The following is a 16,708-nucleotide window of genomic DNA, read 5'->3' as shown; positions in this document are numbered from 1 at the left end:
ACGAGTGAATCTGAAACGTCGCAAGCACAATAGTGGTGATGCACGAAGTTGATGGTGGCTGGCCGAAATGGAGGCTAGCACGAAGACAACGGTGACCGGATATGGTGATGTCGGGTGGTGAAGACGACGGTGGCCGGAGATGGTGAATACGACGGTGGTCGGAGATAGTGTAGTTGACGGTGGCGGGAGATGGTGATGTTGGATGTTGTAGGACGAAGATGGTGATGGTGGTGGTGGTGAATTAATGGTGGAATGATGTGGATTCAACTTTTTCCAAATCTCACGGAAGAGATGGTTTTCAAGAAGACGGTTTTGGTATCAAAATTCACAGGTCAGGCGGATTTGGTTTGAAATCCCACGGATTAGGTTGGGCATATAACATGTGTCATAATATTAATGGCTAGTGAAAACTCACGGCACAAACCCAAATGTCACGGCTTCCGTGAGTTTTCAACTAATCACTATTGGGAAGTTTTTGAAATTTGGCCTATTTTGAGTTTATCTCTCCTAATTTGATCTATTTTGAAAATTTGCCTACCAAAAAACGAAACAAAATCTGATCAGAATTGAAAAGGGTGTTCTCTTTCAGTCTTTTGTGCGACAAAACCTGTTGCAACGTCATTCCTTTTGCTTGAATAAATCAACTTTGATGTCGTCATCTTCTCAACTTTTTTAGTTGAACATCGCATCATAGTGAATGACTTCAAAGATGCATGCAATAGTATTTCAAGAATCACATCAGAATTGAACTCGGGTCCCATTTTGGTCCTTTTAGATAGTTGCTGTATTTGCATATTTCTTTATGAACATTGGTAAAAAAACTCTGCATAACACAATGTATACACACACACAAGTAGATATAATGCGTGTATAAAATAACAATTAGTTACATATAATTCTATAATTAGCTAAGTGATATTGCATAACCTAGAACATAAGAATAGAAATGAATGTAAAAGCACTTAGGTTTCATGTTATCTTAACATAAATACCCCAAAAGATATGTCTCTTTTTTATTTTTATTTATTTATTTTTATTTTCGGTAATCATATAAAGTTAAAAATTCATTTCTAATTAATAGATTACACACGCATAAAAAGAACCCTTAAAAACCTAGATGCATTGTATTGCAGAAATGATATAAACCAAATAAATTTCCAGATAAAAAAAATAGATACTAATCATATCTGTTTCGTAGGTGTGTTTTGAGGGTCTATCCTTTTATTCACAATGAAGGTTTATTGTAAAGATTGAAGGCCATGAATTCATGTCTTTTTAAAATGCATCTTATTGTACGCTTTTATTTTCTGAATATTAAAATAATTTATTTACATTAAACTTACATAAAAATTTTGATTGTTGTTCATAAGTAATAACAAAAATATTGAAAAACACGTTTTTACTCACTGTACGATGGAGTTTGTGGACCTGTGTTCATAAGAGTGATTGATTAATCTGTTACATTGAAATCTTGGTTCATTGGATGAAAAACCACCAGGAACGACGGTTTGTGTGATGCATATTCTGGATTAGAATTTGAATGAGGAAAAACGTAGTGTTAAAAGAAAAATGATAACATCCGAGTATAATGCATTTAGTTAAACCGGTTATGGAGTTCCACATGTAAGTTTGTTCAGGTTGATTAGATTCGTATGTAAAACGAATGAAGGTTTCCTGGTGGGTATGTTGAATAGAAATGTGAATAATTGAATATGGCAAGTGACCGTTTTTAATCATTTATTGATTAGAAGCTATAGATTATAGACAAATTATAAATTCTACTAGTTTACTTGTCATATTCGATTAAAGTAACCAACATATTAACATTAATAGGCATACATGAAGAAAACCATAGTCGAAATAATATTCCAAACTTTAAATACAATAAATAGTGTTTTTCTAAATAATTTATTTAAAATAAATTCTACATATGTTGCATATTTTAGAGTTATTTATCCATTTCTTAACGCAACATCCACATTCTAACCGATCTATGTATAAGTGTATAATTTGGTTATCCTAGGGCCGGTCCATGAGTGTGGCTGGGTGGTCGACGGCCACAGGTCTGACACCATGCTAGGCCCGAAAATTTTTTTTTGGAAAAAGTTATATGTATTTTTATTAAAAACAATATGCATATTTAATGTTTAAACACAATTGCATAACCACTTGCTTGGTCTAGTGGCAAATGGGTATTACTCACAATTAAAAGGTTGTGGGTTCTACCCTCATTTGAGGCATGTTTAATTCTTTTTTATACAAAAGTTTTTTACACAACCCAAATTATAACCAAACAGACCCATATAAAAATTAGACTGTTTAAATCCAACAAGATACTTCTTTTACTAAAGGCCCAAAAAAAATTTCGCCTTCGACCCAAAAGTTTTTTTGCTCTCTCGGAGCTAGCCCTGGGTTATCCGCCCATTACCGGTTTTGACCGTTTTGTCATATCAACTTTCCTTTTTTCCAAGACTTACGATGAATGATCAATAATTGAGTATGCCTATATATATGTGTTTGAAGGTTTTCAAGTATTCTAAATCTTGAAACTTAGTTGGAGCCTTATGTTACACTTGGCAGGGACAATTACGCTTTAAATATAGTGATTTTGTTGAATGTTTTTCTTGTGTTCACTTTTAGCAAATGTCAAATTTTTGGTTTCCTTTATGCTTATGGATCAAAGGTACAAGAGGCAAATATGTGGATTTCATACTTTCATTACATGTTAAAAGGTGTAGGTTTTTTGTAACGCTTAAGGTCGGGTTATATAGATTCAAATAGGATAAGCAAATTCGGTACTGGTACCGGTTGGTATCGAAATCGGTACCGATTTGGTACCGTTGGTACCGAATCGGTACCAAAGTTTTGAGCTTCGGTATCGGTATTTTCCGAATTTTTTTTACCTTTGGTACCGGTACCAAAATTTTGCAATTTTCGGGACCAGTACCGGTACGGTGCCGATCTCATCCCTAGATCCAAACACACTTTCTACTATCTGTTTTAATTTCTTTTTTAAATGCCTAGAGCAATTCTCAGCTTGTTCTCTAAAAATATGCGAGGTAAATTTGTAAATTATATAGTATGGTTATAAGTGTTTGTGAGTAGAGGATAGAGAAAATGTTATACGAGAAAGTTAAATTTAGGGTTTCACCTGTTCACACCGTATAATATTTTCTAAAAGTGGTTACAAGTGAAGGAGAGAAAAATAATAATAATAAAGTATAAAAGTGTATTATTTAATTGAAAAAAAAAAATAAATATCACGATATTAATTACGTGACCCCAAGTTTCACAAGTAGCAACATATACGAAGTAGTTGAAAAGGAAAACAATGCTAAGTTTGACACAACCTATGTGTAATAACTTTAGCTGTCTCTCTCTCTTATCCTTTTATTTAATTTCAACCACACAATGGAAGTTAACAACCCTTAACACACTTATGTACTAGCACATTGGTGAACTACGTTGGGTTAGTTTGCCATGTTGATTTAAAAATAAATAAATAAATAAATAAATAAATCAATTTTTTGCAATCCTAACTCACAAATTGTTTGCTCCACCAACTTAATTCATAATTAGTTCACCTATTAGTTTATTATTAAACAAAGTCACATGTTCATATCCTATTTGTTCTTATTACTTTTCTTTTTTTCTTTATTTTTTTCTAATATTTAATTACACTAATAACTTAATTTTTCGTAAATCACTTGTAAAAGTTAACTTTTAAAAAGAGACAAATATGTGGATTTCATATTTTCATTACATGTTAAAAGGTAAGTTAACTTTTAAAAAGAATAAAAATATGCAGTTGCACTTAACTTTTTATTGTAAACAATCTGATATAAATATTATAAAAAATAGAATTACTTCAAAAAAATATTTTTTAATATGGGTTTGTACGTTTTTTTGGATAATACTTATGTAGTTTGTATTAGGAATGAGATCGGTACCGAAAATCCCGATCCCGAAAATCGTAAATTTTTTATACCAGTACCGAAATTTTCGGTTCGGCGTAGGTTCAGTACTTGTATCAGGATGATACCGATATTTTTCGATTTCTCACCTTTTCATGGTTCCACATAAACCTATATATATAACAAAACATTAACAATATTTTGGACAGCGCTATTGCCGAACAGTTCTTTAACAGAACTTGAACCATGCTTTCACAAACCATGCATTGAGACTAACCGTGACTACCCAACATAGACTCGACCCCCCAAATAATACTATTTCATGATCTTAAAAGGTTTCCATGACCTTTATCATTACCCAAAAAAAAAATCCTTATTTAACCTCGCAGCAATTTTTCTCCTACATAATTTTCTGTTACATTCGACTTTTTGTAGTAACAAATTCTTAATAGTCACCTACAGGCATGATAATACATTAATACGTATGTTTACGCGATCTAATTAGTCCATATGTGATTATGATGTTTAGTAGCTTATAGCATCTCACGACCCTAGTGAAATCATAGACTTCAAAAACGTAACATCCTTGTGTTAGTTTAGATACACATTATTCTAATATTAATAATGTAGCATCTTTTAATTCGTTTATTATTCTTGCATTGGTATGTCGACATTTTCTATGGTTACTCTGCTTAAATGTTGACTCGTAGAAATATTACTTGACGTGTTTAAGTATTTATTATAATTTATGATTGAATTTGATAGGATTTTCTATAAAAGGTGATTCCTCGTGCCTTTATTTTATCCAAGTAAACCAAGTCTAAACAACTATATTATATCTCATATCTAACGATAGACTACTGGATCAAATGACAAAGGCGTGGTTGAAACTTGAAAAATATAAATATAGCTTTTCCTGATGAAATGTACATCGCAATTTATATCTCAAGGACGTTCAGGTCTCGAATGCAGGCCTTTTCCGCTTTTCTCCTTCCACCTAAGCTGCTAAGGCCCAAATTCCATTCATGCCACATGAGTCATAATTTGTACAAACTTCTAAGAAAAACTTCTTATACAAAGTCGTTACGTATATATATTCTTTATGTTTTTTAATGATCCAGTTGAAGTTTTTATCTGACAAATTAGGTATCTAATATAGTCATTATGTATATGGTCTATTAACTATGTGATGTTGCAGTTCTAGTTTAATATTCATCTTTAAATGACATTCAAATCCATTAGCAACAATTTTAGTTTTTTTTTTTAATCTTGTCTATGACAGTATGATCTTTACCACTTTGTGATTTTTATGGATAAATAACACTCACAGATCAAGAAAGAAGTTAATCTTAAAAGGTTTTTGTCAAGATTTTGGTGGCTGGTTTTTCAAAAATATGCAAGAGTTGGTTAGAATGGTAGAAGGCCGCTATATCCGTGCTCAACGGGTTAGCCGTTTTTCGACACAGATTACATCATAATAAATATTAACTTTTCAAAATTAAAATCACTAGGAAACTTCAAACCTTTTTCTCAATCCTATTTCTAGACTAGCTGACTTCATAACCGAGCGGTTCAAATCGAACAGTTTAATGCATAGTGACTTAACTGATAAAAAGGCAGGTTCCTGGTTTGACCCGAAGGTCTATTCCGGGCCAGTTTTTAAAATCATGCAGAGATCTCATCTTTGTTGAATTCATATTCAATACCCTCATGTCCATCAAATTCACTAAGTCCTAATATTTTCTCAATCACACCCTCTGCAATCAATCTGTCTACTAACAAAAGATCTTCCAACACCATCTTATGCTGGCTCACAGATCGGCTGGTCAAACAATCAATGTCTACTCGCTCCTTAGCTACAATATCCATGCTTTTTCTCATATTTGATGATGTGTTTAAGCGTGCTCCAAACACGAGTCTTCTGTTGCACCCTTTTACTATATTCAGTTCTTGTTTATCGACTTGGGATATATCCTTACGAGGAGACATAATGAAGTAATCCCATTTAGTCTCCACACCTGAATCATATGTTGAATTAAAAGGCCAAAAAAGTGGTTTATCCGCATTAAAATCTTCCAAATCCATGACTTCTGATGAGTAATCAGAGCTAGAAGATGAAGAAAACAATGACTGCTCATCACTACCATCACTGAAATCTTTTGACCTTTTATCCAAAGTTTGACCATAACATTCAGAACCTAGCCACAAAACAACTTCTTCCTCTAAATTCTCATTAAAAGCTATACTTTCATTTTCATCCAAATTTTTGCTTTGATTAAGAACTAAAGATGCTTCTTCGATCGGGTTTACTATCGAACCATCAAAGAATGTGGTTTTTGTGTTGAAAAGTGTATCGAATGTTGGTGATGGTGTCGATAATAATGAAATGAACCAAGCATCTATCTAAAAATCCATGTAACTCGATAAACCGTTATCTATATAACATGATGATGGAGATGATGCACCACTTGTTGATAACCATGTGCAGTTTTCGCGATTAAGTAATTCTTCTTTCCTCAAATTAATATCAAATTCGCCATCTTCAAAGTCACTTTTTTTTCCGAGTGTCTTGACATTTGATCTAAAAATAGGAGGCGTATTGCTGTTGAAATCAAGTTCTTGTGTGTGAACTTTAAGGTTGTTCCTAATGCACACCATGTTGAACACTGTAATTTAAGTAATTGTTACTTGTTAGTATTCTTTCATTCTTTGGATGACATCAAAGAAGAAAAGACCAAGTTTGAGGATCAAGAAAGGATATTGAATACAACTTATTCAATGGTCGGACCTGTTGAACGAGACTTAAAAACCGGATGCGCTTATTATTAGAGAAACACCCGATTCAAAATACATATTCAAAATACACAATTTTAAACGCCGGAAATCGATGTCTCTAATACTCCTAACTAGTTTTGTTTTTTAAGTTCTTTAAATATTACATCAAAATTTACATAACTATAATATTATGTTAGTTGTTTTTAAATGACTAAAAAGCTACTATTTTTTCGATCTGAAAGGAAAAACAAAATTAAAAAGAGAGCATTTAACTTAGCTACCTAGAAAAACAATAGCAGCATTGATCAAGATTTGTTCACAAACAATTTCATATATGTGTAAAAAAAATGGAGTTAAAAAATTTGCAGTGTTTAAACAACTTCTCTACAAATATATTTATCAAAAAATATATATTTACTCAAAACCGGTCCAACCACTTCACTACTCACCGGGCTAGAGGCTGGTCTGCTTCCCATTCCAACAAGCCTGACCGGCTGGTCAGGTCTGGTTCGGTTTTAACAACATTACATTACCAACAAGACTAACTACTTGTTCAACCTAGAAAACATGAGGAAACTAAATTGAACAACTCAAAAAAAAAAAAAAAAAGCTTCCAACACACGGTTTAATATGTGTTTATGTTTGCGAAATATTGAAATGATGCTGATTCTAATTATTAAACTACAAATGACATCCTATCTCTCGAGTTCCATCAATTGCATGTAATGTATCTAATTGAATGTAATAAAAAAAAGTGTGACGTCATACCTTGTGGTGAAATGAAGGTGATATGGAAACTAGGTCTTTAACGGCAGCACCGTCGTCTAGCTTCCCGCTTTGGAACACTAGCCGTATTTGTCGGGCCCTAAGACATCGTGTGCTACTGCTAACCAATTTAAACGAGACTTTTTATGTGGGCCATTAGCAACCCAATAACTTTTTGTTTAGAGCTTAAATGATTTGAAATTTAAAGCCTTTTAAGTTGCGAGGGCACTAGTTTAGACTTCAGATATTAATTACCGGGCTTCTAATTTACGGGCTTTCTTCAGCTGAGTTCATATTAGGCCCAACAAGTGAACCCACCCGCATTTGTGAACGGTGAAGGAACTATCATCAAACATATATATGAGGATAGGAGATTAGATATCAAAATTTTCGATTAAAATCACAATTCACAACGATGACTTCAAATAGAAAAGTAGTGATTACATCGAAGCAGAAGGCAAACGATAAACAAGCTATGTCACTACCCCTTTTAAAATGAATATTGTTAATCGAGTAGTGATTGTTCTCTTTTCCCATCTTGTTATGTATCTGATTTCCCATCCCTTTCTGTTACGATTCTTTTGTATAAGCTGATTCAGTGAAATATAATATACTCGTTATATTGCATGCCCTATTTCGATTATCACTTTTTAGTGTCAAGTTGAGTTCATTTCGGGTTGTGATTCTATATTTTAAAATACATTGCACGTAAATAAAATAGTTTTAAGTTTCACATTATCTATTTTAAAAGTTTGAGAAATAAAAATAATAATAATAAAGAATCACAAAGTATCCAACCTCAAACTCAATAGCTTTACTTGCCTTTTGAGTCACTAAAGCTAAAAGGACAAAGACCAAAGTTAAAGCTAAGATAATATTTTATCGTCCCTTCGATTTACAAAATTTTCGGAATCATAAATTCTTAATGTTAAAGAACCACAAAATATCCAACCTCAAAACCACCATCGAATATTCCAAATTTTCATTGTTTCCAATCCTCAATGTAAGAATCTCGAATCTATGTTGCACCCCCCATGCATCATCCAAACAAACCCTTAATTGCATCTTATAAAACAATCATCAACATCATCAATGGGGGGTTGCGTGTCGGTTGCCAACGCAAGCTATATTAAAAGAAGCCAAAACGGCCGTGACCATCCCGTTCCACCCAACCGATTTAAACACAAACGCAAGAAACCACAAAGGCCTATATACATACGCCCGACTCGTATAATCCAAGACACAGATGGGAAAAACATATATGACCGTTATGAAATCGGGAAAGAGCTCGGTAGGGGTCAGTTTGGGGTGTCATATGAATGCCAAGATATAACAACGGGCGAAAGGGTGGCGTGTAAAAGGATATTGAAGAGCAAATTAAGGGCAGAAATTGATGTTGAAGATGTGAGAAGAGAGGTGGCCATTATGAGATATATGCCTATGCATCCAAATATTGTGAGCTATAAAGATGTTTATGAAGATAGACATGCAATTTATTTACTCATGGAGCTTTGTGAAGGTGGTGAGCTTTTTGATCGGATTGTTGCGAAAGGTCATTACACTGAACGAGCTGCTGCCCTTGTTATCAAAACTATTCTTGAAGTTGTCCAGGTTATTATTAATTATCTTCGTGTTCTATACTAAGTTCTTGATTTCATGAAATTTTTATACATGCAACGTATACATTCCCATAAATCTTACCCTAGATCACAAAAAACCTAGTCCCATAGTTGATTTATTAGGAAAAAACTTGGTATTCGATGTATTAAAAATAGGAAGGATTGTTGAGCTAGTAGTTTTGACGGTTCAACGATTCAAGTACCCGCCTGCAGTCAACATGAAATACAAACTAGTCAATGAGCAATCAAGGAAAGAGATGAACATAGATCATAGATGGTTCTTGTTGGTTCGCTCAAAATCGAATGGTCGTTGGTATAGTAGTTTGTAACTGAACCTGCAAAATTGGTAGTTCGTCGTTTTACCCTCAAACATGTAGGTTTGGTTTTGAAATCATGAAGGGTGTGAGTCTAAGAGTGTTTTTTATTGTGGTACTAAAGAATGAGACACCGGATGGTCAAAAGGGTATTGAGTCTACAAGTCAAACAACTTGCTTGGTTTGAAGTCAAACTAAACCACAAACTCGACCAAATAACAACTGTTCACAACCACTAACTTGGTGGCAAAGGTGTATGGGCTTATAACCATATGGTCAGGCCCGGCCTAAAGGGAGGACGAGGAGAGTGACGGACCCAAGCCCACCCTCCCGTGAGGCCCATAATTGTTAAAAAAAATAAGATTTCTATTTTATATATAGTTTTGTTTTAATACAAAAGTCTATAAAATGACTATTTGGTTGAATGAAAAGTTTCCTGGACTATGGAAACAAAGGTCATGTGTTCAGTTTCCACAATTAATATGAGGTTCTCGAAGACAGCCCTACATATGGTTATGGGTTATACCCTCACTTAAATAGGTGAAAAAAAAACCATTGGTTGTTCAAAAAAATAAATAAATAACAATTGTTTCACCTTTATCTAATAAATGTTGGTGATTTTAGTTTTATCAAACTAAGTTTCACTACGATTTAGGATGTGCGGAGTGAACAATTGTATGAGACTAACTTGATTTCTGACTATGACAAACAATACGGGCCAATAGAGACTAGTGCCTCATTTGCAGAATCGTGGGGTATATGGGAGTAGGGGACAGAGCCCCTCACACTCTCTGATAGTGCGGCGACAGAAAATCTAGTGCCTCTAGTTAAGAGCCTCTAGAGCACACATCTCATCTATCTGGTTGGTAGGAACTTATTGGTCAGTAAGAAATGCGTGATCAACACTAATTGTATTAGTGTTGAAGACCAAACATCACATAAGCTAAAAATCAGCAATAACTAAGTTACTTCTAGCACAATAAGAGCATTCTCATCCCATTTCATATCCCTATATCTATATATATCATATAATTACACTAAAAAACACTACATTTCTCTCTCTTGTTCAATTAAATAATATTTTTTATACATTTTTCATTATGATTTTCTCTATCCACCCTATAATTTACAAAAAAATCACTACTTTTTCCCCAAATTTACAAAAAATCACTATCTTTTCTCTCTCCATCCTATAATTTACACTCACAACCACTCACAACCCCACCCTATAATTTACAAACTCTCCTCACATAATTTTAGGGAATAGGTTGGGAATGCTCTAAGTATTGTGTCACAAATCATACTTTTTTATCAATTGATGAGAAACTCTGGAATAAATCAACCAAAAAATGAACGGAAGATAGATAAGAAAATAAAAGAACTTAAACCATCATTGTCATGTTCTAAACACCGAACCGATTACATAAACTACACTTCAACAATTGAAACCCTAATTGGAATCAAGAAGATGAAAAATACAACCAACAGGAAATAGGAATATTCCTCGTTTTAATAAACCCATATGGGATGGGCCTTCTCATCTCCAGCTTTAGGTCCAAGCTAGCATCCAAGCCCATAAGTAGCCATCCAACCAATCAGCCCAATAACACTCCAAAAATCCATAGTGTCTCGACAGCATATTAAACATACAATACCAGAAAAATTGTTATTAAGTATTTATGCAAACAAATGTTTGACATTGAATTGAAAGCAAACACATATTTCAACATATTGGTAAGCGATTATTAGAATTAACCGCTTATTTTTTTAAGGAAAATTGGATTTTAATAACCCAACTTTCTGTTATTGGCCGATAATAATCCCAACTTAGTTTATTCCCACCAGTAGTCCCAAATTTAAAAAAGTTGGTTCTCAATGGTCCCCCGTTAAAAAAAATCTAACGGCGTTAAGTTTTTTCCGAATTTCAAACTGTTTTTTAGGGCTTTTGATCGGAAGGAGGATACGAGTCGATTGATGTAAAACTTAGCTCGAAAAGATACTCTAAACAACTTAATTTTTGTTAATTTGAAGTTCAAACACCCGATTTGAAGCACTAATCAAGCCATTTGAAGCATCATTTCGAACTAAGTTTTACGTTAATCGACTCGTATCCTTCTTCCGATCAAAAGCCCTAAAAAATCAGTTTGAAATTCGGAAAAAACTTAACGCCGTTAAGTTTTTTTTTACGGGGGGACGATTGAGAGCCAACGTTTTTAAATTTGGAACCACATGTGGGAATAAACGAAGTTGGGATTATTATCGGCCAATAACAGAAAGTTGGGATTATTAAAATCTAATTTTCCTTTTTTAGCCGTCAACTTCACACATTTTTTTCATGAAGCATTGTCAATTGACCATTGTGATGCTTTGCAATCTATACATATTAGTTCTTGATTTTTTATTTTTATTTTTTATTATCCGACTAAGATTTTGAATGTCTATGGAAATACTTCAATAAGAATTTAGTGGCTACACGATTTATTATCTTTGTTAAAGAATATAAAATATAGTTAGTTGAGTCTGGTAATTAGTTAGTCTTTCTAATATGAGAATATAACCAGGTGGAATGTATCAATTTGTAATCTGTATACAGATTAAGGATTTACTCTGCTTTCTATCTCTTCATATTTATATAGCTAATTTCATAGATTAGATTTGGATTCATACAAAAGTTAATGCTCCTATAATTGTAAGGCTTTCTTAAAACAATATAAATAAATCTATAACATTATAGTGAAAAAAATCCAAACTCTGTTATAGATGTTGTATAAGTTTATGTGCATACTTTATATGCTTCAGCTTTAGACATATATGATATGGTATAAACATATTTGTGTAGACGTGCCACAAAAATGGAGTTATGCATCGCGATTTGAAACCTGAAAATTTCTTATACGATCATAAAGGCGAACAAGCATCTCTAAAAGTAATCGACTTTGGTCTCTCTATATTCTTTGAGCCCGGTATGTCTTCAAAAACAAATTTTACTTGCTTGTTTTCTCGTTGTTGCCTATTAGTTTTAGTAACATAAACACAAAATAAGAAGGTTGTAAACTAAAGGAAAAATTAAACAAAAAATTGATGTTATAATAGGAAACTAAGGAAACAAATAGGATTTGACATGAGCATGTGGATTTGTAGTTCTGTTTTGTATGTCTCATCTTTATCACACCTTCATTGTACCATATAGTGTGTATTAGTACAATATGCAGCCAAACTATATATGTAATTATAGATATGTATCTTACCCTGAAGAAACTGATTTGTATGTAGGACAAAGATTTAGGGAAGTCGTTGGAAGTCCGTTTTACATGGCACCCGAGGTGCTAAAACGGAATTACGGAGAAGAAATCGATGTATGGAGCGCTGGTGTCATTCTTTACATCTTGCTTTGTGGAGTTCCTCCTTTTTGGGCAGGTATGATCATTTTATGGGGTGGTCTGTAATTAGATCAAACTATAAGGGGCTAAGTTGAACATACGAAGTTTCATTAATATCCTTCCCTAAGATATGCAATAATATGAATCCTAGCAGATTAATTTCTCACATTTTGGTGTTTTGTATGGGACAATTTACAGAAACGGAAGAGGGAATTTCTCAAGCAATAATAAAGGGTGACATAGACTTCATTAGGGACCCTTGGCAAAGGGTATCTGAAGACGCGAAAAAACTCGTGAAGGGCATGCTTGATCAAAACCCGCACGATCGACTCACTGTCGAACAAGTCCTTGGTATGATTTGGATGAAGTTTACACTACTAGAAAACTGATTTTCATCGAAGGAAAAGATGCCCCAAAAAAAAGTAAAAGCAAGTTCTTAAAAATCAATAGTAAAGTACAAGTCATCGTCAACGGTCTACTGAAAATGAAAATGAAAATGTTTAAAATATAATTTTTTGAGGTTTGGTCGTAATGATCTTTTGGTAACTTCCGATGGATCACTTGATCAGTAGAGAAAATCAAAAAAGCAAAAGAGGAAAAAAATAAACTAAAATTTGCAAGACTTAATCTACTGGCATCTGTTGTTGATTATATTTCGAAATAGAGTTTGTTCCATACTTTTCACTGCCGTATTACTAACAGTTACCACCTTCACCGACGGATTACTAGCACTTGCTACAATGAAACAAAATTCTCCGCATATGAGAATTCTCTTATTGTAACATGAAATTGTTTGGGAAACGATTTTTTTGTTTCTCAAATATTATTTTCTTTAGAATCTTTTGTTCATGTTTTTGTTATATAACAACCACTATACTATTAAAAACTATCTAGTAAGAAACCAGATGTTGCGAAACAATTTAGGGATGACAATGAAACCTGAAACCAATGGGAAAACCCGAAACCCAACATAAATGGGACGGGTAATACCCGACCCGTTAGGGTTTGGGACTGGTTTGGGAATAGTTTTGAAATTTTTCACGGGTTTGGGACGGGTTTGGGATTTCTAATATACCCGATTACCCGATAACATAGACCCATTTACCCGATTATATACACGATGTGCCCGATATAGCTTATTATACTATACATATAATATATTCCAAATATATTATTTGTCGAAACTTGTTTATGTCAATTATTTGAGATATTTTTACCTTTATGGTAACCATCTTTGTAATCAATTAGTTATATTTTGTCAAAACCCCGGTAGAAACCCGACGGGTTTTGAGCCAGGTATACTCAACGAGTATTTTGTCAAAACCCGATAGGAAACCGAAAACCCAATGGGAAAAGCCGAAACCCTACGGGTAATTACCCGATTAAAACCTGACGGGTTTGGGATGGACTTTTATAACCGGGTATGGGTTTGGGAATACCTAAACCCGACCCATTGCCATCCCTACGAAACATCAATACAAAGCACCCAATAAAAAATCACAAGTTAAAGAACCACAGAACAAATAGATATTGCTATCATGTGACTAAAATTAACCTAAAGTTCTATAATAAAGCTACTAGATGACCTTGGTAACATGTGCACAGAAAACCAATGGATTCAAAATGCCCACAAGGTCCCCAATATTTCTTTGGGAGAAAATGTACGATCAAGAATTCAACAGTTCTCTTTGATGAACAAGTTTAAAAAGAAAGTGATTAGGGTAAGTTAATTAAATTCATTAACCTTCTCATTTTGCTAGTTTGAAGTCAAAACTTTGACTATCTTTAGGATTTGAATTTTGAACTCAGGTGGTTGCAGAAAACTTGTCACATGAACAAGTTGATGGTCTGAAACAAATGTTCAATGATATGGACAAGGACAAGAACGGATCGCTTACGTTTGAAGAGTTTAAAGACGATTTGAGTTCCATTGGAGATCAACCTCTTGAGGATCCTGATTTTCAGATGTTAATGGATGCTGTAAGTACCATGATCATTCTATGCTAGGAAACCGGGCATTTGTAAATTGTGACCGCTAGGAAAATCATAAAATTTATGATGGATTTGTGACTGAAATTTTAACAGTCACAAAATTAGCAACTGGCACATATCTGGTTGCAAACTTTACAATTGCTTTAACTTTTCTCGCAAAAATTTTCAAAAGTAATTAATGAATCAAGATTACATTATAATTATGTTACATGATTTGTACGTTAGACTTTAATATTCTAAATGCACATATTTATTTTATATTTTTGAAGGCTGATCTTGACAAAAACGGTGTACTGAGCTGCGAAGAGTTTATGATGGTTGCGATTCACTTGAAACGAATTAGCAACGATGATCATCTCCGTCAAGCTTTCCACCATTTCGACAAGAACGAAAATGGTTACATCGAGTTTGATGAGTTGAAGGAGTCTTTGTTTGAAGACCAAAATACAAACAACGAGAAGCTAGTTAATGATATCATCCATGATCCAGACCTAGATAAGGTGAAAAATAACTAAAAATAATGATGAATACAACATGAATTTTATCATACATAACTAAAAATAAGTTTTGTTATTGTTTGTTAAAGTAATAATATATGTGTTGTAGGATGGTCGGATCAGTTACCCAGAGTTTGCAGCAATGATGACGACAGGGATGGACTGGAAGATGGAATCTCGACAGTATTCGAGAGTGATGTTGAATGCAATTAGCGTGAAAATGTTCAAAGATCAATAGAAAATATACACTAACATTCAATGAATCTTAGAAGTTCGAATGTGGATGGAAGCAAGCAAGCTAATACATTTTGTAAGCTAGATAATGAATCAAAACCATTATAGAACTCGATTGCGGACCGAAATTACATCTTGCAAGTCATTACCAATCTAGTATAGACTGGCAAGAACTTGCAGTTTATATCGACTGAAGACTTCAAACATAAAATAAGAACTCATGCAGTAGTTACCTGCTATGTAAGCATGCAACTACTTATATAATTCGTAACTAATATGGATGAACATAAAAATATAAAAACTGATTATATTTGAAGGATATCTAAAAAACACGAATAAGAGATAGTTTGATTTTTAGCTTTTTGATAACTAATCTTTCGATTTGGTTTCGGTTATAAAACATTAAACTCAATTAAGTGAATCCATCTGCGATCTCATAAAATACTTTGCTTTTGATGTTATTGTTATCAGTGGTGGGCAGGTGGACGCATGATTTTTTGTCCTATGGGTTCAATAATTTTTAGTGCTTGGAATTCTAACAACTTGTGGTAAATACTTTTAGGTCGGGTCATCGAAATATTTTGGGTTTTATGGTGTTGAAGTTACCATCTTCTAGGTTACTTGATTAGTAAATTTTAGTCATACTTCTCAAGTAAATTAGTTCCAAACCCTATCACATATATATAATTTTACTTTATAGAAAACGACTTGCATTTGATCAGTTTCAAAAGGGTTACGATCAAAGAAAACATAAAGTCTAAATAAACTAGAACCTAGGACAAACTTAGAATAAACGCCTTTACCACTTCAACCAAACAAGTTTCTTTTAGCATTTTCGTGCAAATAATATATGAGTTCACTATAGAAACAGATTATTGCCAATCAAAATTTCCGTGTTATACATTCTATGCAAGTTGCAAAAACAATAATGTCGGTTGATGTTAGACGTAATTTCCGTTGAGCTGACTCATCGAGCGTATGATGAGTTGGTGTCTTGTTTATCAAGTTGAGCACGTGACTTGGTTTACATGGAATAAATTACTTGGTGAACAAGTCGAGCAAATAACTTGGACAACAAGGAATTTATTTATTAATTATTTAGATTTGTTTTTAACAATTAGTATTTGAATATGATTATGGTTTTTGTATTCTAGTCTAGTTGGGGTTTGAAATCTAAATTAGTATATATACCCGAGCTTGTGGATTATATCACTAAGA

The 16,708-nt window shown here is 33.5% G+C and overlaps 1 protein-coding gene across 1 annotated transcript; it reads left to right on the top strand.

Moving 5' to 3' along the window:
* Nucleotides 1–8,538: 8,538 nt before the first annotated feature.
* LOC143555015 (calcium-dependent protein kinase 24-like) lies at nucleotides 8,539–15,635 on the top strand. The gene is made up of 8 exons (XM_077044658.1): nucleotides 8,539–9,065; nucleotides 12,227–12,350; nucleotides 12,661–12,804; nucleotides 12,966–13,118; nucleotides 14,373–14,488; nucleotides 14,577–14,747; nucleotides 15,029–15,259; nucleotides 15,366–15,635. Exons 1-8 carry the CDS (start codon nucleotides 8,547–8,549, stop codon nucleotides 15,492–15,494), a joined length of 1,587 nt encoding a protein of 528 aa, XP_076900773.1. The 5' UTR covers nucleotides 8,539–8,546; the 3' UTR covers nucleotides 15,495–15,635.
* Nucleotides 15,636–16,708: the final 1,073 nt, after the last annotated feature.

Source organism: Bidens hawaiensis, unplaced genomic scaffold, assembly GCF_021521415.1.
Source record: "Bidens hawaiensis isolate Kalapana, Puna unplaced genomic scaffold, B.hawaiensis_p1.1 tig00017943_1, whole genome shotgun sequence".
Taxonomy (NCBI): domain Eukaryota; kingdom Viridiplantae; phylum Streptophyta; class Magnoliopsida; order Asterales; family Asteraceae; genus Bidens; species Bidens hawaiensis.
The sequence above is the reverse complement of the archived record's forward strand: the minus strand, read 5'-3'. Positions and strand labels throughout refer to the sequence as shown.